The sequence below is a fragment of the Coptis chinensis genome, chromosome 4 (assembly GCF_015680905.1).
Source record: "Coptis chinensis isolate HL-2020 chromosome 4, ASM1568090v1, whole genome shotgun sequence".
In the NCBI taxonomy this organism is placed as follows: domain Eukaryota; kingdom Viridiplantae; phylum Streptophyta; class Magnoliopsida; order Ranunculales; family Ranunculaceae; genus Coptis; species Coptis chinensis.
This window is the reverse complement of record NC_141459.1, coordinates 88,056,111-88,073,798: the sequence shown is the minus strand read 5'-3', so window position 1 is coordinate 88,073,798 and position 17,688 is coordinate 88,056,111. Positions and strand designations below refer to the sequence as shown.

Genomic DNA, 17,688 nt, shown 5'->3' with positions numbered 1-17,688 from the left:
CTAATTCTTTCTATATAAAAAGTGTAAGAGAAGGCCGAAACTAATTGATTCGTACTACCAACTTGAGGTGTTTGTGAAATCCTGGTAGTGTCGCTTCCCCATACTTACTTTGACAAAATGATAACCATAGACATTTTCTTGATCGGTGTTTGTCAACCATAGACATATTAATACTGACTTACTGTACCAGTTCGATTAAATTTTAGAATGAAAAAAAATAAAACCAACAGAAAATAAAATAAAATAAAAATGAATAATTTACGGGGGGAAAAAAGGAGGAATAAGATGCTTTCAAGCCAAGAGTCACATAGTTTAGGCATCACACAAATAAAATTAAGATGTAAAATATTTAAAATTACCTGCCATAACTTTGCCAAAGTGTTCTTCTTCTTTGAGTTCCTTCATAATCTAATCCACTTTTATCTTAAATGCTTTAACTACAACTTCGGGACAGTATTCGGATTTTAAACTTTAAACTTTTTTCATTACAAGTTTAATTTCATTCCACTTTGGATTACAAGTGAATGTGATGAATAGATCTGGAGGTCCCGCCCATCTGCATATAGCAATGACATCCTGATAATTCTGCACCATGTACCGTGGCCCACCAGTAAATGAAGAAGGCAAAACTAAACGCTTTCCGACTAATCTTGCATCCGTGTTCTCAAAGATGTACCGAGTCAACTATATTCTTATATAGTTCGCTCGATTATGGATTTGGTTGTTTCGTAACCAATCAAGTCTTTCTTCTTCTACACATGTATATATATCGCCGAAAATTGCAGTTTTACTTTACCACTCGACTAAAAGTCCGCCCTCATTTTCTATGTTGAAGTCCAAGACATAATATTCTCGCATGCTAAGCGTGTTGCGGTGATTTTATGATATTTCTTCTTCTCCTCGATACAAAATATCGAATGTGTAGCCGCCCTCACCGTATGGAAATAAAAGAGGATATTGCATTGCCATAAAGCTAGGATAATGTTGATGAATTCGTTTGAGGCCTTCTTCTTGGTGTTCAACAACTATATCTCGATGATGAAATTCAACTCCATTTCCAAGCATCGTCTTTGCTAATTCAATTAGATGTAGGCAGGTTGTATCTTGTTTGCATCTTTTGAGCGCAGTGCCAATGAGTCTAATGTGTATGCGTGTATGTAGTCCACTTCATTGAACCTATCTCGTACATTCGAAGGCCTTCACAATTTCATTTTCCGTGATTCAAAGATTGTTATCAATCCTTCAACTATACTACCATCTAATGCTTGTTCGAGTGCTTGATTAAGGGCAGAGCACTTAACCTATTGGACACCTCGTTCTCTCGTGTCATATATATAAAGTCACAAAAACTTTGGTTTATCTCATGTTGGAAGTAACGATCCGATTTTATGGTAATTTTGTCCATGAATTCTGAAGACATATGGACCACCACCATTGTTAATTGCATAGTCTATTTTTCCACCCATTGATGTGAAAGCAAAGATCGAATTATATGATCTTATGTTTTCAATAAAATGAGTGCTTCTTGGTCCCCTTGATTCATGCAGATCCTTTAAAAGTTGTGGAGGATTCTTCAATAGTGGAAGTTGTATCTTTCCCACTTGACAACAAATGGAGAATGTATGAAGTTGTCCCTTTTGTTTCTTGTTGTTCCTTTCTTCATTCCAGAGTATAGCTCCACAGAAAGAACAAACTTTGTTGGGTTCACCAAAGTCCCATAGTTCTATATAAAGAAAAAAATGATAAGAAAAAAGAATATAAGTTATTAATCAAAATATTCAACGTGTTTAATTTAATACTTACCAATATCGCGAGTAGTTTTGCGAAGTGGAATGCTGTCAATGAAATCAAAATCTGACAAATTAAAATTTGTTGAATTGTTGTTGATGTTCTGAAAATCAACATCAGTAGTGATGCTTCTTTGCCTATTCACGGTTTCTTCTATGTACATAGACTTAAACTTTTCGAATATTTGAAATTCTGGTAGCACGCGAATCATTTATAACCAACTCTCTTTGTGGGAGAAGATTGGATCTTAGCCTTGATTTACGAACCTGTTTATTCTTCTCCTTGGCCATAGGGATTTCTTATAATAAAGATAAAAAAAAGGCCGAATTATAATTGTAAGGGACACTTAATATAGAGTAGTTAGATTGAACACACACAAAAGAAGTACTCAAATATATAGAGTAGTTAGATTGAACACACACACAAAAAAAAAATCATGCACTCACAAAAAAATCTAATATAAAGAAAAGAAGTACTCAGATATATAATTACATGCACACACAAAAAAATTATAAATTAAATCATGTAATTTAAAATTTTAACATTACCTGTAAAGAAACGACGACAGAAGTGAATCCAGTAGGCAAACTCTAATATAAGGTTCTGTTAACAATAGCAAACAAAGTTTTGTTAGAAAATAAAGTTTTATTCAGAGTTTTGTACTTAAGTACACTTAACACAGAATATCCCCTTGGTCATGCAATTTAAAAGATTGATTCAGATAGCTTAGAAGCCAGAAGTTAAAGTAAATTCAGGACCCAACTACAAACTTTAGGAAAACCAAATCAACAAATTAACATTATGACTGTGATTGACATTTGATACCTGCTGTTGGGCCATGCATGGCAACCAACAGTCTCACTATCTTGTACTCTGACTTAGACACTAGTGCCTAAGATAATATACCTTCACGTATTAATTGATATATTATATTCAACTGTATAATATGAGTCCCCTAGTCCAATGAAAACCAAGACCCGCCTAATCCCTAGCTTGAAGAGCATGCATCGCAAGCCTTACCTTTGCAGCCTTCGAAGGGAAGTGGAGCTCAGCCAGTTCTCTCTCCATTTTATAAACCTTTTCATCCTATCAAACATTGGCTTCTGCTGTGTTCGGCAATTGATCTCAGTTATTGTAAAATATGCCAAGTAGAATACCTCGTGGAATTGACTATCTCTAGGCATACTTAAGCTTTATGAATTAAGCAAAGTCATCATCATTATTCAATAATTTATAAGCACGTTTCATAAGCAATTAAGCCTTGATCTCTCTTAACTTTCTAATGCTGACTTCATGTTCAGCCTAAGCTTGCACACTTTTCTCAACTTGGAGGTGTCCCCAGTCCATATAAAGTTTATTGTATATAAGTTTTGCTCCATTTATATTGCCCATGTGGGCATGTAGATGGGAATGCTGAGCAGATTTGGTAAGAGTCTTTATATCTGCCATGAAAAGACAACATAATTACGTACTTTTCAACTGGTAACAACTGCATGATCCTTTCCAATCAAGACACGTTGGCATTACTACATATTTGGAGAGGCAGCTTCCCTTTATGAAGTTAGTTATCCATCCAAATTGGAAGCCTTGACCAACTCAATATCTTACTGCAACTGTAGGGCACAACACAAAACTAACGTTGTTTCTGTTTGCGTTAATTCCTGCAGAAATGCCATGTGCATTCCCTTGCAAAAGGACCAAGTGCTATCACAGCACAGCGCAGGGTATCAGAAGCACAGGACACGGGCTTTACCTTCTTGGGTTGTAGGATCACTGGCGTAGGGACTACCATCTTAGGAAGGTCCTTATTCTAGGGTGGTGTTTGTGTAGGTAAAAGTTCCTACAGCGTTTAATGATTCATCCTCAGTGGTCGAAGGGTACTGTCGAGAGAATAGTATGGATAAGGCCTTCCAGCTTCTTGATGAGATGAAGAGGAAGAAAGTAAGGTGCACAATGGTGACTTACAGTATAATAATTGATGGACTATGTCGTTGCGGGAATTTCTCACGAGCTAATGAAGTTCTAAAGGAAATGGTTGCAGGTGGTCTGAAGCCAAATGCTCAGATATACACAACTCTTATCGCAGGTCACTCTCGTGATGGTAAAGTGGAAGAGGCTAGAAAGGTTTTAGAGGGAATGAGTGATGAAGGGATTTCACCAGATGTTTATTGCTATAATTCTCTTGTATCTGGTCTCTGTAAAGCTAGAAAAATGGCAGAGGTAAGAACTAAGACAGGGATTTACCCCAAATGCTTTTACGTATGGGGCTTTTGTCCACGGGCATAGTAAGGCAGGGGAAATGCAAGATGCAGACAGGTATCTGGCAGAGATTAGGTCATTATTCTAGGGTGGTGTTTATTATGAGTTTCATGTCTAGTGTTGTACTTCCTCAAGGATGGGATGACTGGGGTGAGCTGAGCAATCATAGGTACGCCCAAACTAATCCCAGATTTCTACTTTGTGTAGGTAAAAGTTCCTACAGCATTTAATGATTCATCCTCAGTGGTCGAAGGGTACTGTCGAGAGAATACTATGGAGTTGGAATGCAAATGACAATGCCCACTACGGTGCCTAGAAATAGAGGCCAATGTACTATAATCAAATTACTGTTGACAAAGTAAATAGTTCTTGTGTTCAGTTTCTTCAATATTATTCTTATGTGTTATTAGAATCACATTTCACGCCATTGAATTCTTTGAAGTTCATTCATAATAAAGTAGTAGTTGTCATTTAACCTACCCCTCACATGGAAGTAAGGAACATACGACTTTAATGAAACATGCTCTGGGCTTGAATAAGCTGAAGCTGCTCAAACATTAAGCTAAATCAATTTGAAATTGCAAATGCCCCTTCTGCACTGAATTATAACGAACAAACAACAGGGAAGAACCAATTTGTTTGTTGTAATCAAGTAAGTATTAAGCAACACAGCTAACACTGCTGCACTCAACATCAACCGAAATATGCTTAGGGCTTCGATGGTCCTTTCATCCCCACCCGACAAAAGATATGATCATGTTACAACTAGGAAAAAAATCCCAATATATATGAACTCACAGACCACCCAGCAAAAACAGTCAGGATCAAAGAGAAAGTTGAAAGAAAAATATAGAAACCTTATTCAGGAACATGATACAATCATAGTTTCACATGATTTCACATATAAACAAAGTGCAACATATTTAGTTACTCATAGTTTCATGTTCAATCACCCAAAAAACATCTCCTTATATTCAAATATTTGTGTTTATGTTCGTTATATATTGATATTCATCATTTTCAACCAAAACTAAACTTATTTGTCCGCTAATACAGTTATAATACCTATTGCTCAACCTAGAGAAAGCATGCAGAACCTGATATGCGTTCAGGCTATAAGTAATACACATCAAACTTTTATAATAATAATTAAAAAAAAAACAAAAAAGGCAAAATTCTAACCTTATACTTATTCGCAGCAACCCACTCTTGATACTGCTTCAAAAATATCTTATACCTCTCAACTATATGACTCTTCCGCAACAACCCACACTTGATATTGCTTAAAAAAAACCTTATACCTCTCAACAAACTCTCAACAAAGCCCTTCATATATATATATAGATAAATTGGTGTGGAGTTGGTTTGTATGTGTAATACAGTGAAATTGGTGTTTGATTTCGATTGCAAGAGAAATTAGTGTTTGATTTCGATTGGAATTGGTGGGTGTTTGATTTAGGGGTATTTAGTAAATATTTCAAACTCAAAGGAGGAATGGCTAAATAATAACAAAAGAGAGATTTAAATTTGTCTACTCGAGAGTTGATGAGGATTCCGATAGACCCGACTATCATATAGTGTATCTTATACCTCTCAACTATATGACTCTTCCGCAGCAACCCACACTTGATATTGCTTAAAAAACCTTATACCTCTCAACAAACTCTCAACAAAGCCCTTCATATATATATAGAGAAATTGGTGTGGAGTTAGTGTGTATGTGTAATCCAGTGAAATTGGTGTTTGATTTCGATTGCAAGAGAAATTAGTGTTTGATTTCGATTCGAATTGGTAATTAGTGTTTGATTTCGATTGGAATTGGTGGGTGTTTGATTTAGGGGTATTTAGTAAATATTTCAAACTCAAAGGAGGAATGGCTAAATAATAACAAAAGAGAGATTTAAATTTGCCTACGAGAGTTGATGATGATTCCGATAGACCCGGCTATCATATAGTGTAGAGATTGTAGAGATTTAGTGAGGCGTCTCAGACTTTGTTCACTATTTTTCTGATAAATTGACTATTTTGGGGTTTGTTCATATAATCCTACCTAGATGTGTGATTCACATTTTTTGCCCCCAAATTTGACATCTAACAATCCTCATTACTGCATGCAATTAACTAACTTTTTAATATGTTGAAACAGGTTTTGGCACGCTTTGTGTTGCAGTTCAAACTATCAATACGAAATTTGAAGGTTGAATGAAACCAAGACCTGGTAGCTATGTACAAAATATTTGCTTCCTTGAGAATAACAATGCGGTAGCAGGAATAATATTCAAGACGTCAACAATGATGATATTCATGCAGTTCCGTATTAGTCGAAGAGCAAGGTAGTCGCAAACTTGCTGATTGAGGACAAAGGGTGGTTGCAAGTTTCAGAGTGAAGACGATAAAAAGGAGATTAGTAAACTAAGTCACCTTTTGTTAGCATGCAATAGGCGTATTGATGTATTCTATGAATTCACGGCATATGCAACTGTAGGGGAACACTCCATAGTAGGAATTATGAAACATGCCCTATATGCAATTGCAAGAAGTCGCGCAAGAAAGTTTAAAATCATGCTGAAAAATGAACACAAACATGAGAGTAAGGTGATTTTGTCTGTTGTGGTCTGTTCAAATGGACCCACGAAACACATCCCTTATGCTTTATGGCCAGTCCGCTCGATATGCTAATCCGTTGATCCTGCATGTTACAAGTGAGATTAAAAAATGCCACATCAGACCCGAGATTGGATGGATTTTTGACGAATACAACTCTGTCATGCGTATGGATTGTAATTAACATTAAATTCAGGAAGGAATTAGCTTATTAACTAAAAAGGGGAGTTTTATAGCAGAGCCCTGTTTGACTGCTGCAATCTCGTAAGATGTTTAAGTTGTGTGTGTGTGGTCAACTTGCATTTTTTTTTTGGCACTTCAAGTTATTAATTAGCATGTATCATAGTCCGCTATCTCACCCTCGCACTTGAAAATTTAAATTGTGTTTTATATTACTGTTATCAATAAATATGCTCACTGTATTTCATCCGTTTGTCGTGGTCTAAAATAACTATTTACTTGCATATTATTACAAGGGAATTTCAAGTCCGTTAATCCTATTCTTATTGAAATAGACGCCAACACACATACTTTAGCCCATGCAACTGAGAGTTAATACCAAAGGAAGACAAATGCCGGACTGCATAACACATTTTGATATTATTCTACATTAAACTTTTTTATAGGTAACATCAGCTAAATGTATGTTAATTGTTGTCAGACTATCTTTGACTTATTGTTCTTTCTCCTGCTGTATTTCCTTAACTAGGTCCTTCATAAAATCGGCGCCGAACAAGCTTGTGTTGCTGCAATAACGTTAGATACTCTTGGTGCAAATTATACAACTGTTTGGGCTTTGAGCAAGTATTTCCCAAATGTGAAGACATTTGTTCGTGCCCACGATGTTGATCATGGTGTCAATTTGGAGAAGGCGGATGCAACAGCGATATTTATCCTGGCCTCTGCAATAAAAAATAGGGATTTACAGAGTTCTATGAACTCCAAACATGTTCTTTCTTTATGTATGTTGATCTTATACTTAGTAAACCTAGTGGCTTGACTAAGCCAAACTAAACTGATCATTTCTGGTTTAACATAAATTTCAGGTTGTTCCAGAGACCTTGGAACCGAGTCTACAGTTAGCAGCAGCTGTTCTTGCACAGGTAAACAGCTACGGTACATTATAAAATGTTTTTTCCAAGTTCTGAATGAGAAAAGAACTCTAAATTTCATGTGGTTGGGTTGTTTTCAAATCGTTATAACTAGCGATGTTGTAGTCATTTTGTTATTGTTTTTGATGATGATGTTGTTCTTAGTAGTAGTACTAGCACAAGAAAATAAAATTTGCCTTACTGTATGGTTATGGTAAGAGACTATACTTGCTTTTGTGGGGTGGGGGAAGTGAAAGTGAAAGGAGACTATAATGGTTACAAACTTTCAGTTTCTTTAGTACTTTTACAAGAAATGAAAGGTGGTGATGACTGTTTTACTATTGTAAACGGTTCTTTGGAAAATGTGGTCAAGAGTATTATATCGGTGTTGGGAGGACCAGAAAATATCGGCTATCTGTGGCCAATACGTTGATATTTCAGGTAGTGCCTGTAGGGTATCTATACCTCCATTGGCTCCGTACTAACGAGCATCTTCCTTCAACTTATGCTTCATTTTCAGGCTAAGTTGCCTACATTGGAAATTGCAGCAACGATCAATGAGTTCAGAACCCGCCACCTCTTTGAGCTAACTGAGGTATACAACTAGCAAAGCCATGTACTTGTATTTGCTATTAGTCAAGCGAACCTTCTTTTTTTTGTCCTGTTTTCCTGATTGTAAGGCAGGGGGAAACTAGAATTGACCATGTCTCTGTATCAGAAGGCTTATCGTTACTGTTCATCTCTGCAGTTATGTGAAGCCAGTGGGAGCTCTCTTGGTTATGGATTTGCAAGGGTCATGTCTAAGCCCAAGACTTCAGGCTCGGATTCTTCAGATGAGAATCAAGTTACTGAAGGGACACTGGCAATATGAATAGTCACCCAATACAGACTAAGCAGAGCAACAGAGAATGTGGCGACTTTGTATAGCTGGTTATTTGTTTCAATTCTTGTAATTGTATAGAAATATATAGGAGGAAAAAGAAAAGGATACAAGAGCAAAATTAAAATTAAAATTCTTCTACTTGCCTGAGAAATTTGCTGCAATTTTGCATCTTCTTCTTTTCTCTCTGTGCTTTTTTTCATTTTGTTCTTAAAAAGAACGTGTTATACTAGGTTGGTTTCAGTTAAACCTTTTATAGATGAAAAGTGTAGTTCAGACATCATAAACGCCAACTGTACAAAAAACGTCTCTCTTATTAATCTGTTTTTCTTTCAGTTTATTTTTTTTAGATCTGAACATCCTATAAAAAGTTTTAGATTCTTGTGGCTACATGCTTCTTTGAGTTTCTCATAGTTCATCTGCTCTGCATGACTGCATCTACTACATAATTGAAGATTTTGCATATTTGTTTCTACTCTATAGTTTCCAATCCCTAGCTTTTTTAGCTTGTGAAGCATATATTAACTTGGTGGAGCTTGGTAAGCTATAGGTGCTGGTGGCTCTTCAGGCGACATTAACAGTTATTTATAACTTCACTATGTGCATTGCTGCATTTCGCATATACGAATCTTCTCAGGGAGGCTCAGAAAACCTATAAAATATTTTATGTAAGGTTCCATCTGTTCCTTCACCAATGTCAAATAGAAGCGCATCCTGAGTCTGTTTGCAAGTTACACCTTTTCCTACCGTCTAATTCTCTAGCTTCTTTCTTCAGCAGAGTTGATGGCTAAGGGTTCATCTGACAACAATGTTACCTGGAGATATGGAGGTTGAGGCTCGAGTTCTCAGCTATCAGTATCTAGAACCCATCAAATGTCTCTTTTTCCCAGTCTTCCTAAATGTACTGTATGTATACGGTACCTAAGGTTACAACATCCAAGCCTGGCGAAAAAACTATCCAAGCTAACAGTTAAAAGAGAATGTCGGCAACCATTGAGTGTGTGAAGGTGTTCTCCTGCCGCTACAACATCTTCGTGAGTAGCTTGGCTAAAGATTATCCAACCTAGCAAGTCTTACTGTAAGGCTATGTATGCTTAATATCAAAGATCATTTCATACGAATTTCAGTTTCATCTATCTACAACATAATATATACTATTATAAGATTAAACTTTTTCCCCCCTAAACTACTTGAAACCTAATGTCAAGCCCAAGAATCTGATTTTTTAGGGTTTTGACGAATCTGACACTCTGGCATCCAGGACAACTCCAATGCATTAATAAAACACATCACTCAACAAAATAAGATCGATGTTCAGAGGAAAGTTCCACTAATCATTAGGTCATAGTGTCACACACACACACCATCGAACTAGAAACATTTGATAGTGAGGTTAAGCGATAGATTGAAACATGTCAGTTCAAGTAGAATCAAGCATTTCTATTAATAAAACAAGAAAATCGGTAAATGCAGTAATCGAAGTAGTAACCACTTACAAAATGAAAAGAATGAGTGGAGAATCTTTTTTAAACTTCTTGAGAGCCTCTAAACAAAATTTCAGATACCTGTCAAATGATGAAGAGAATGGGACACAATGAGGGAGACACATTAAAAGTGTTGTGAAACCCACCAATATATGGTCAAATTGGCAACGAAGTATGAAAACAATCCTTTCCTTTTCCCACTAATTTAATAGCCTGTGTAGACAGTAAACACCGAGTGAAATAATGGGGCCTCAAAAAATGTTAGACAGTAAACTGCTATTTACATAATATCGTATATTGTATGTGATATACCTCAATTTTTTTATATTTTGCGATGTCCGATACAGACACACGTATCCGTGTCAATGTAACTTAGGAAAATTAAGCATCCTATCCTAAGCTCGATCCGAGTCAATTACTTTAAGAATTACAAGTACACCAGGGAACCATAAGAATTAACTTAGTAATAATCCATTAAATTGAAGGTAAGATATACTGGATGATAAATAAATTGAAGAACATATTAAGTTATCGATTAGAAGAATTCAATACTTACGAAATTAAAGAACATGGCTGGACGTACCCGTTACAAGAATAATTGCTAGCTGATGTACCATGATAACTAAAGCTCATTCATCGCAACAAGTCATACAGAGCATTATTGACAACAAAAGTCCCAACCGGAAAATATCATCCACAGCTCACCCTTACAACAAGAAATTACGAAGTATGTCCAAACTCTCATGATTTGGTTCATCTTTAGGCAGCAAATTTATAACCATAGACATAGTATTTACATCCGCCGAGAACCTCCTCTCATCCATTGCCTTAAGAAATTGCACTGCCTTCTCAAAATTTTTGCCTTTGAGAAATCCTTGAACCATGATATTGAAAGTATGGTCATTTGGAGCTACACCCCTCTTTTCCATCTCTATGAACAAACTTTGAGCATCATTGGGCATCCCCTCCTTACAAAATCCATTGATCATTGTATTATATGTTCTGGTGTCGGGTTGCACCTCTTTTGACGAAAGGCCGTAAAATAGTTCCTTTGCTTCCAACAACTTTCCTTCTTTGCACATGTGGTGAATAATATTGCTATAAATCATAACATCAGCTCTTAACCCATTTCTTTCCATCAAATGAATCAATTCCATGGCTTCAGAAAGACCACTGTTAGCACACAAACCTTCTATTAAAGTATTATAGGTGAGAATATTTGGACTTTGTCCATGAGTTTGCATGTCTTCAAAAAATTTCTTTGCCTTCACAACTCTCCCGACCTTACATAGCCCACCAATAAGGGTGCTATATGTAACAACATTAGGATTCAAACACTTGCACTTCAAATTCTCATAAAGTTGCATAGCCTCATCTAATCTCTTAGCCTTGCAATAACCATTAATCATTGTGTTATAGCTAACAATATTGGGTTCCAAACCAGCATCCACCATTAAATCAAAAACATTTGTAGCCACTTCCATTTGACCCTGCAAACAACACCCATCCATCAAAGTGTTGTATGTGATAGTGTCAGGCGCCACATTTCTTTGAATCATCTCCTCTAATAGTTCATGTGCCTCACTAAGCTTCCCTTCTTTGCAATACATATCAACCAAAATATTCTATATTATCACATCTAGCCAGATTCCTCAACTGATCATATCGTGTAACAATTCAGCTGCCTTGTTCCAATTACTGGAGATGCATAGGCCATGAATCAAAGAATTATATGTGACGACATTAGGCGTTATACCTCTTTGAAGCATCAATTCTAACACCTGAAGTGCTTCACTGGTCCTACCCTCATTGGCAAGGGCATCGACAAGAATGTTGAAGGTTACTACATTCTGTGAGATGCTCCTTTTGGACATATCTTCAAACAAGCTGATGGCTACTTTCAGTTGACGAATGCTGCATAGTCCATGAATTAAAGAGTTGAAAGTAATGGCATCTGGGACAACTCCCTTGTCAACCATTTCCTGAAAGAGATTGACAGCATCATACACTTGGTTTTCCTTGCAAAGACAGTCAATGATCATGCTGTATATGTGGATGTCCGGCTTAAGTTTTTCCTTTTCCATTGAGCTCATCAATTGAAGGGCAGTATCTAAATTTAATGATTTGCAGAACCAATTGATGACAACCCCATAAGTGACTACATTGCATGGATATCAATTTGCCACCATTTTTTTGAACAATTCCAAAGCTGGTGCTGATTTTCCCTCCGTAAACAAACCCTTGAGAAGAGTATTGAAAGTAACCGCATCCGGTTCAAACCCACGTTTCAGAACATTCCCCAAAACTGTGAACCCGAAATCCACCCGACCCATATAACTGTAGCAATTGATCATGATAGTAAGTGTCACGATACTCGGTTGGACTCCAACATAAGCCATTGCATTGTACATGGACAAAACAGTAGAATAGTGTTTGGTCTTGACAAGGGCTCCGAGCAGTTGATTGAAAGGGTGAATGGAAGGCAACGGTCAATACCGAATCAACTCATTAAAGAAACCCAATGCCTCGTCAAGCTCAAGGGTTCCAGATTTACAACGATCTCTAACCAATTTGTCTAATAAATCAAAATGAAGGTGCTCTTTATCGGCAGAAGTGGTTAATGATTGACGTGGGTGATACGTAGTAGTAGTTTTGAAACGAAAGAAGGAAAGAGAATGCAAGATAGGAGAGAGAGTACCAGAAGAATAAACCCTCCTTAATATCGCCATTTTGAGCTAACGGCTGCAACAGTTGAGTGTCGACCAGAACAAATGAAACCCAACTTTCACTCTCGTTTTCTCATTAAAAGTGGAAGCCCAAAACCACAACACAACCCAAGAAGCCCAAAACCACAACAAAACTCTTGGAGAGAAAAAATATTCCAGTACAGTTATAGTAAATAGCTAAAGGGCACGTGCGTTGCACGACAATTGAAGAATTGGTATTCATTTATAGAGTCCAAATTTGTGGACAGACTTGTCCACAAAAAGCACATTTTTATTGGTCAAATCTATTTTCAAGCAGTTTAACAATTTTTTTGGGCAATAACAGTTTTTTCGGGCAGCCACTCCACCAATTAGCAGTTGAGGTCTTGTGGACAGCAAACAGTTGCATTTCCACAAACTTATTCTGTTCATTTATATCTATCTATAATGTGGATATTAAGAGAAAAAAAGGAAATAGGAATTTTTCAAAAGAACATGTAGTTCCTTAATTAAGGTAGGAGTATAGAAGGCCTACAAATGATTTTTTTGCAGATAATTATTGTTGTAAGGGAATTTCATTAGGTAGCCTAAGTGCACACCCGGTGAGCGACTTAGCATGAGTTGCATACGCCTCACGTACTTGAGTATTATTTAGTACAATTTATAGTTCAGTGAATAATATTTCAAAAGAATCCCACTCAATTTGAAGACCAATCTTAATTAACGTATGCCATATATTTGTTTCCTGTTAGAAATATTTAAACATATTTTAGTCCTCTAAGGGTCTCATGGTGGATGTGGATGTATCCTCTTAACCATGCACTCCTGAATCCTTCATTTCACTTATGTAAATATGTCAAAACAAAATAGTTGGTGCTACCATGATTTATTATTATTTTATTTTTTATTTATTTATTTATTTTTTAAGTAACTAGGGGTTAAGGATACCCCAACCTTTATTAAGCCAAAATATGCAAGTACATTTTTCCGTCCTTATCCCCTTTAATCAACTCATCGAGTTTTTTTTATCCATAAGGGGGATATAGAACATAGATTCATTACATAAGGAGCTTTTAACTTTTGATAGGTAATCTGCCACTTGATTACCTTCTTGAAACACATGCTTAAACTCGATATCTTCAAACTGCATAGCCAAAATTCTTATATGGGAGACTAAGTTTCCTGTAGTGCCACGGTCAATTTTCACTGTTATTCATAATTTGAACCACTCTCATAGAATATGATTGAACTTGTAGTTTCCGTAAGCACATTGCTATGCAACCTTCCAACCCTTTTCTTACCCCTAGCAGTTCCTGGTGCAGTACCGAGCGTCTAGAAGAAGTTCCACTATACGCTAGAATAACCTCATTGTTGCTATCTCTTAAAACTCCACCGAAACCAGCATTCTCATCTTTCATTGACCCATCTGCATTTAGAGTAAAGGTGTCAGGTGGTGCTGCCTGCCACCAAACCCATTGTTCCACCCTTTGCTTGAACCTTGTTCCTATTCCCAACTTTACCAGAAGCAGACGCAACCCCACATCCTCCTTTACTGTTTCCAGCATTTTCCCCAGATAGAGTTTTATTCTATTGAGGGCGCGTAGGCTTACCACTTCAGTAGGTATAAATCTTTTCTTTTTAATCCTCCAGTTTCGTTCATTCTAGATGGCTTGAACAGCCGCACAAATAAGGGCCCTCATCACTTTAGACACCATAGAGTTTGGTCTACACATGCACATAAGCTGATACCATTCAGCATGGGATTCACGAACCTGTTCTGATAGTCCCATAGCTTTTTTTACACCTTGCCACACAATTTTTGAATAGGAGCAGTCAAAAAATAGATGTGCCGAACTTTTCTCAAAGGAATCACATAGACAATAGCGAGATTGGCTGAGCACCTTTCTTGGCATTAGTCGATTTTGTGTAGGCAAAGCTCCTGAGAATAACTGCTACATAGTGAAGGAGTGCTTAGGAACAAAGAGCTTTCCCCAAATAAGTTTGAACCACTTTACCTTACTTTGCACATTCCTAATAACAGCATAGGGAGATGAAATAGAGAATTCTCCTGAACTCGTCGGGGTCCAAATAACTATATTTTCAGCAAGATAAGAGTTTATCTCAATATCCAGGATCCACTTCTTCACTTCAGACTCGGGTAAGTCAGAGATGGTTTGCGAGCAACAACCATTAGTTATCACTTCAGCCACTTTTGCTTCCTGAGGTACAGATTGGGATAGCAGACTTTTGGCTTGAGAATTTAAAAAGAGAGGTCCCGAGCACCAGGGATCATGCCAAAAACTCATTTCATTTCCAGTTGCAATGCTATACCTCACAAACTTCCATGAGAGTTCCCAATGTTTCAATATCCCTTGCCAAACCCAGGAGCAGTCCTGAGGTATTTTCATAGTCCAGAACTTATTGTGCTTAATATTTTGTTCCCAAGACCACTTTACCCATAAGCTGTCTGATCTATGTGCCAGTTTGAACACTAAGCCATAGTATGCTGCTTGATTCCAACACTTTGGATCAATCAGACCAAGTCCTCCTTGCTCTTTCTCCATTCTAAGGGTTGCATGACTCGAGTGGTGCATCTTCCTTTCCATCTTTGGCCCTGACCAGATAAATCAGTTACAAATCTTCCCTACCTTATCCAATACTGCTTTTGGCAACACAAAAGTCTTAGCCCAATATGTCTAAAATGATGACAAGACAGATTGGACTAATTGTACTCTTCCCACTTTATCCAAATCTTTATTTTTCCAGTTTGAAATGTGACTAGTGATTTTCTCTATAAGAGGCAGACAATCTCTTATTCCCAATCTTGATGCAGTCAGTGGAAGCCCAAGGTAGGCTACTGGTGGTGAGATAATCGAGATGTTCATGGCTGCTGCTAGTTCTCGACCTTCCTCTTCTGACATACTACTTGTAAGGAGAGTAGTATTTTCATTACCCAGGCTTAGCCCCGTAGCTTTAGAGATGGATGTTAAGATATCCTTGATAGTTAGGATAGATTCCATGTTTCCTTTACAAAAAAGAAGGATATCATCTGCAAAGTAGATGTGGGAGATCTCCAGCTTTTTACACTTTGAGTGGGCTTTTATCAACTTCAGCTGGAGCCCTTGTTGGAGAAGAGCACTCAACACTTCCATAATAAGAACAAACATATATGGTGAAATTGGGTCACCTTGTCGAAGTCCTCGTTGTCCTTTAAAATACCCTTCTGGCGTGCCATTTACCATCACAGAATACGAAGGAGAGGCATAACACATGTAGAGCCAATCTATGAAAAGAGGGGGAAACTTGAACTTCTAGATAATGGCTCTTAGCGCTAGCCAAGAGACTGAGTCATATGCTTCTTTATGTCCAATTGTATAGTGCATCTTTTTTGCCTTTTTTTCCTTGAATATCCTATGAGCAATTCATGAGCAAGGAGAAGGTTATCCTAGATAGACCTCCCGGGTACAAATGCAGATTGGGAAGTAGAAATCAATGACGCTATACAAGTTTTCATCCTATTTGTTAGAACTTTTGAAACACACTTATATACAATGTTATAAAGGAGCTAACATTTGAAGCATTCTTCATTTTTGGAATAAGACATAGCAACATAGGATTTATCCCTCCTGGCAACTACTTTTGAGTGAATATATACTTGATAGCTCGTATGAAATCATCCCCAATAGTTGGCCAGCACATTTTGAAGAAACAAGCATTAAACCCATCGACTGGTGACTTGTTATCCTCCATTCCAAATAGTGCTTTTTTATTTCAGACTCAGATATTTGAGATTCTAAAAACACACTTGTAGCATTGTTAAGGAACTCAGAGTCACAAGATGCATTTGACGACTCCCCGAGCAACTCCTTATAGTATTTCAAGAATGCTTCTGCTACTGGTTCCCTTCCTTCCCTAGAGTTTCCTCGATCATCAATCACACTCCATACATAATTTCTCCTCTTTTTTTCCTTCAAAGAATTGAAGAAAAACTTGCTGCATTTATATCCAAAAACCATCCAATCTATGTCTATTTTTTGGTATATATCTGCTTCCTTTAGTTTGAGCAGCTCACACAACTTTCCTCAAACTAGGAACTCTTGGGCACTAAGAGAACAGTCTAAAGGGTTTTGCTAGAGTCTTTCGATCTTGAATGACCTCTAGCTCCTCTCTTGTATCTTTGACTATCCTCTGAGTATTACTGCAGACAGACCGTGACCACCTTTTCTAAACAACTTTCAGGCTCTTCAGTTTCTTTGTTAGCATAAAAGTTAGGTTACCATGATCTGCTACTGTCCAACAATCTTTCACCATGTTAGCAAATTCCTGATGAAGCATCCAGAAATTACAAAACCTAAAAGGGGGGTGACTTCAAAAGGTAGAAAGAAAAGTCAACACCAAAGGGCAATGATCCGATAATCCTTGTTTGAGGAACTCCACCTTTGTAGCCAACTGTAAAGAAAACCAGTCATAGTTGACTAGGCATCTATCTATTTTTTGACCATTTTCTAACACTGTCCCCTCCACTATTCCAGGTAAAGAAGCATCCTGATGTTGTGTGGTCAACTAACCCAGCTACATTCAGACTATTTGCAAAAGGGAGGGTTTTCCTTGGGTGCACAACTCTATCGCCTATTCTTTCATGAGAAAATAGCACATTATTAAAATCCCCCATTACACACCAAGGTCCGTGCACACTAGCACTGATAGTCTTCAGCTCCTCCCACAAAATCAATCTTTCATGTCTTTTATTGTTCGCATATATAATAGTAACAAAACAAGAGAATCCATATTGTAGGAGGGTAACCTTACAATGGATAAACTGACTGCCCTCCACCTCTTTGTGCACATCCAAAAAATTACGATCCCAAGCAAGCCAT

The 17,688-nt window shown here is 37.2% G+C and overlaps 4 protein-coding genes across 5 annotated transcripts; 1 reads left to right on the top strand and 3 right to left on the bottom strand.

Annotated features, from left to right (window-relative positions):
- Positions 1–1,465: 1,465 nt before the first annotated feature.
- Positions 1,466–5,950, bottom strand: LOC147505448 (uncharacterized). The gene is made up of 4 exons (XM_086604137.1): positions 5,230–5,950; positions 2,337–2,391; positions 1,804–1,835; positions 1,466–1,723 (listed from the first exon to the last, which is right to left on the bottom strand). Exons 1-4 carry the CDS (start codon positions 5,377–5,379, stop codon positions 1,574–1,576), a joined length of 387 nt encoding a protein of 128 aa, XP_086460263.1. The 5' UTR covers positions 5,380–5,950; the 3' UTR covers positions 1,466–1,573.
- A 1,176-nt stretch (positions 5,951–7,126) lies between these two features.
- On the top strand, positions 7,127–10,186 carry LOC147505447 (K(+) efflux antiporter 2, chloroplastic-like). 2 transcript variants are annotated; one of them, XR_015193322.1, is made up of 4 exons: positions 7,127–7,754; positions 8,263–8,337; positions 8,491–9,290; positions 9,398–10,186. XR_015193322.1 is itself a non-coding variant. In XM_086557979.1 (4 exons), exons 1-4 carry the CDS (start codon positions 7,599–7,601, stop codon positions 8,611–8,613), a joined length of 270 nt encoding a protein of 89 aa, XP_086414105.1. In that variant the 5' UTR covers positions 7,154–7,598; the 3' UTR covers positions 8,614–8,909. The 2 variants fall into 2 exon arrangements, 1 of the variants encoding a protein (XP_086414105.1); XM_086557979.1 differs by lacking the exon at positions 9,398–10,186 and having other exon boundaries at positions 7,154–7,613; positions 7,698–7,754; positions 8,491–8,909.
- Positions 10,187–10,569: 383 nt separating this feature from the next.
- On the bottom strand, positions 10,570–12,900 carry LOC147505446 (uncharacterized). The gene is given in 1 exon segment (XM_086557978.1): positions 10,570–12,900. A coding segment is annotated over 1 exon segment (1,386 nt). The 5' UTR covers positions 12,200–12,900; the 3' UTR covers positions 10,570–10,813.
- A 1,863-nt stretch (positions 12,901–14,763) lies between these two features.
- Positions 14,764–15,375, bottom strand: LOC147505445 (uncharacterized). The gene has a single exon (XM_086605550.1). The coding sequence runs from the start codon at positions 15,373–15,375 to the stop codon at positions 14,764–14,766; it is 612 nt and encodes a 203-aa protein (XP_086461676.1).
- Between the last annotated feature and the right edge of the window lie 2,313 nt (positions 15,376–17,688).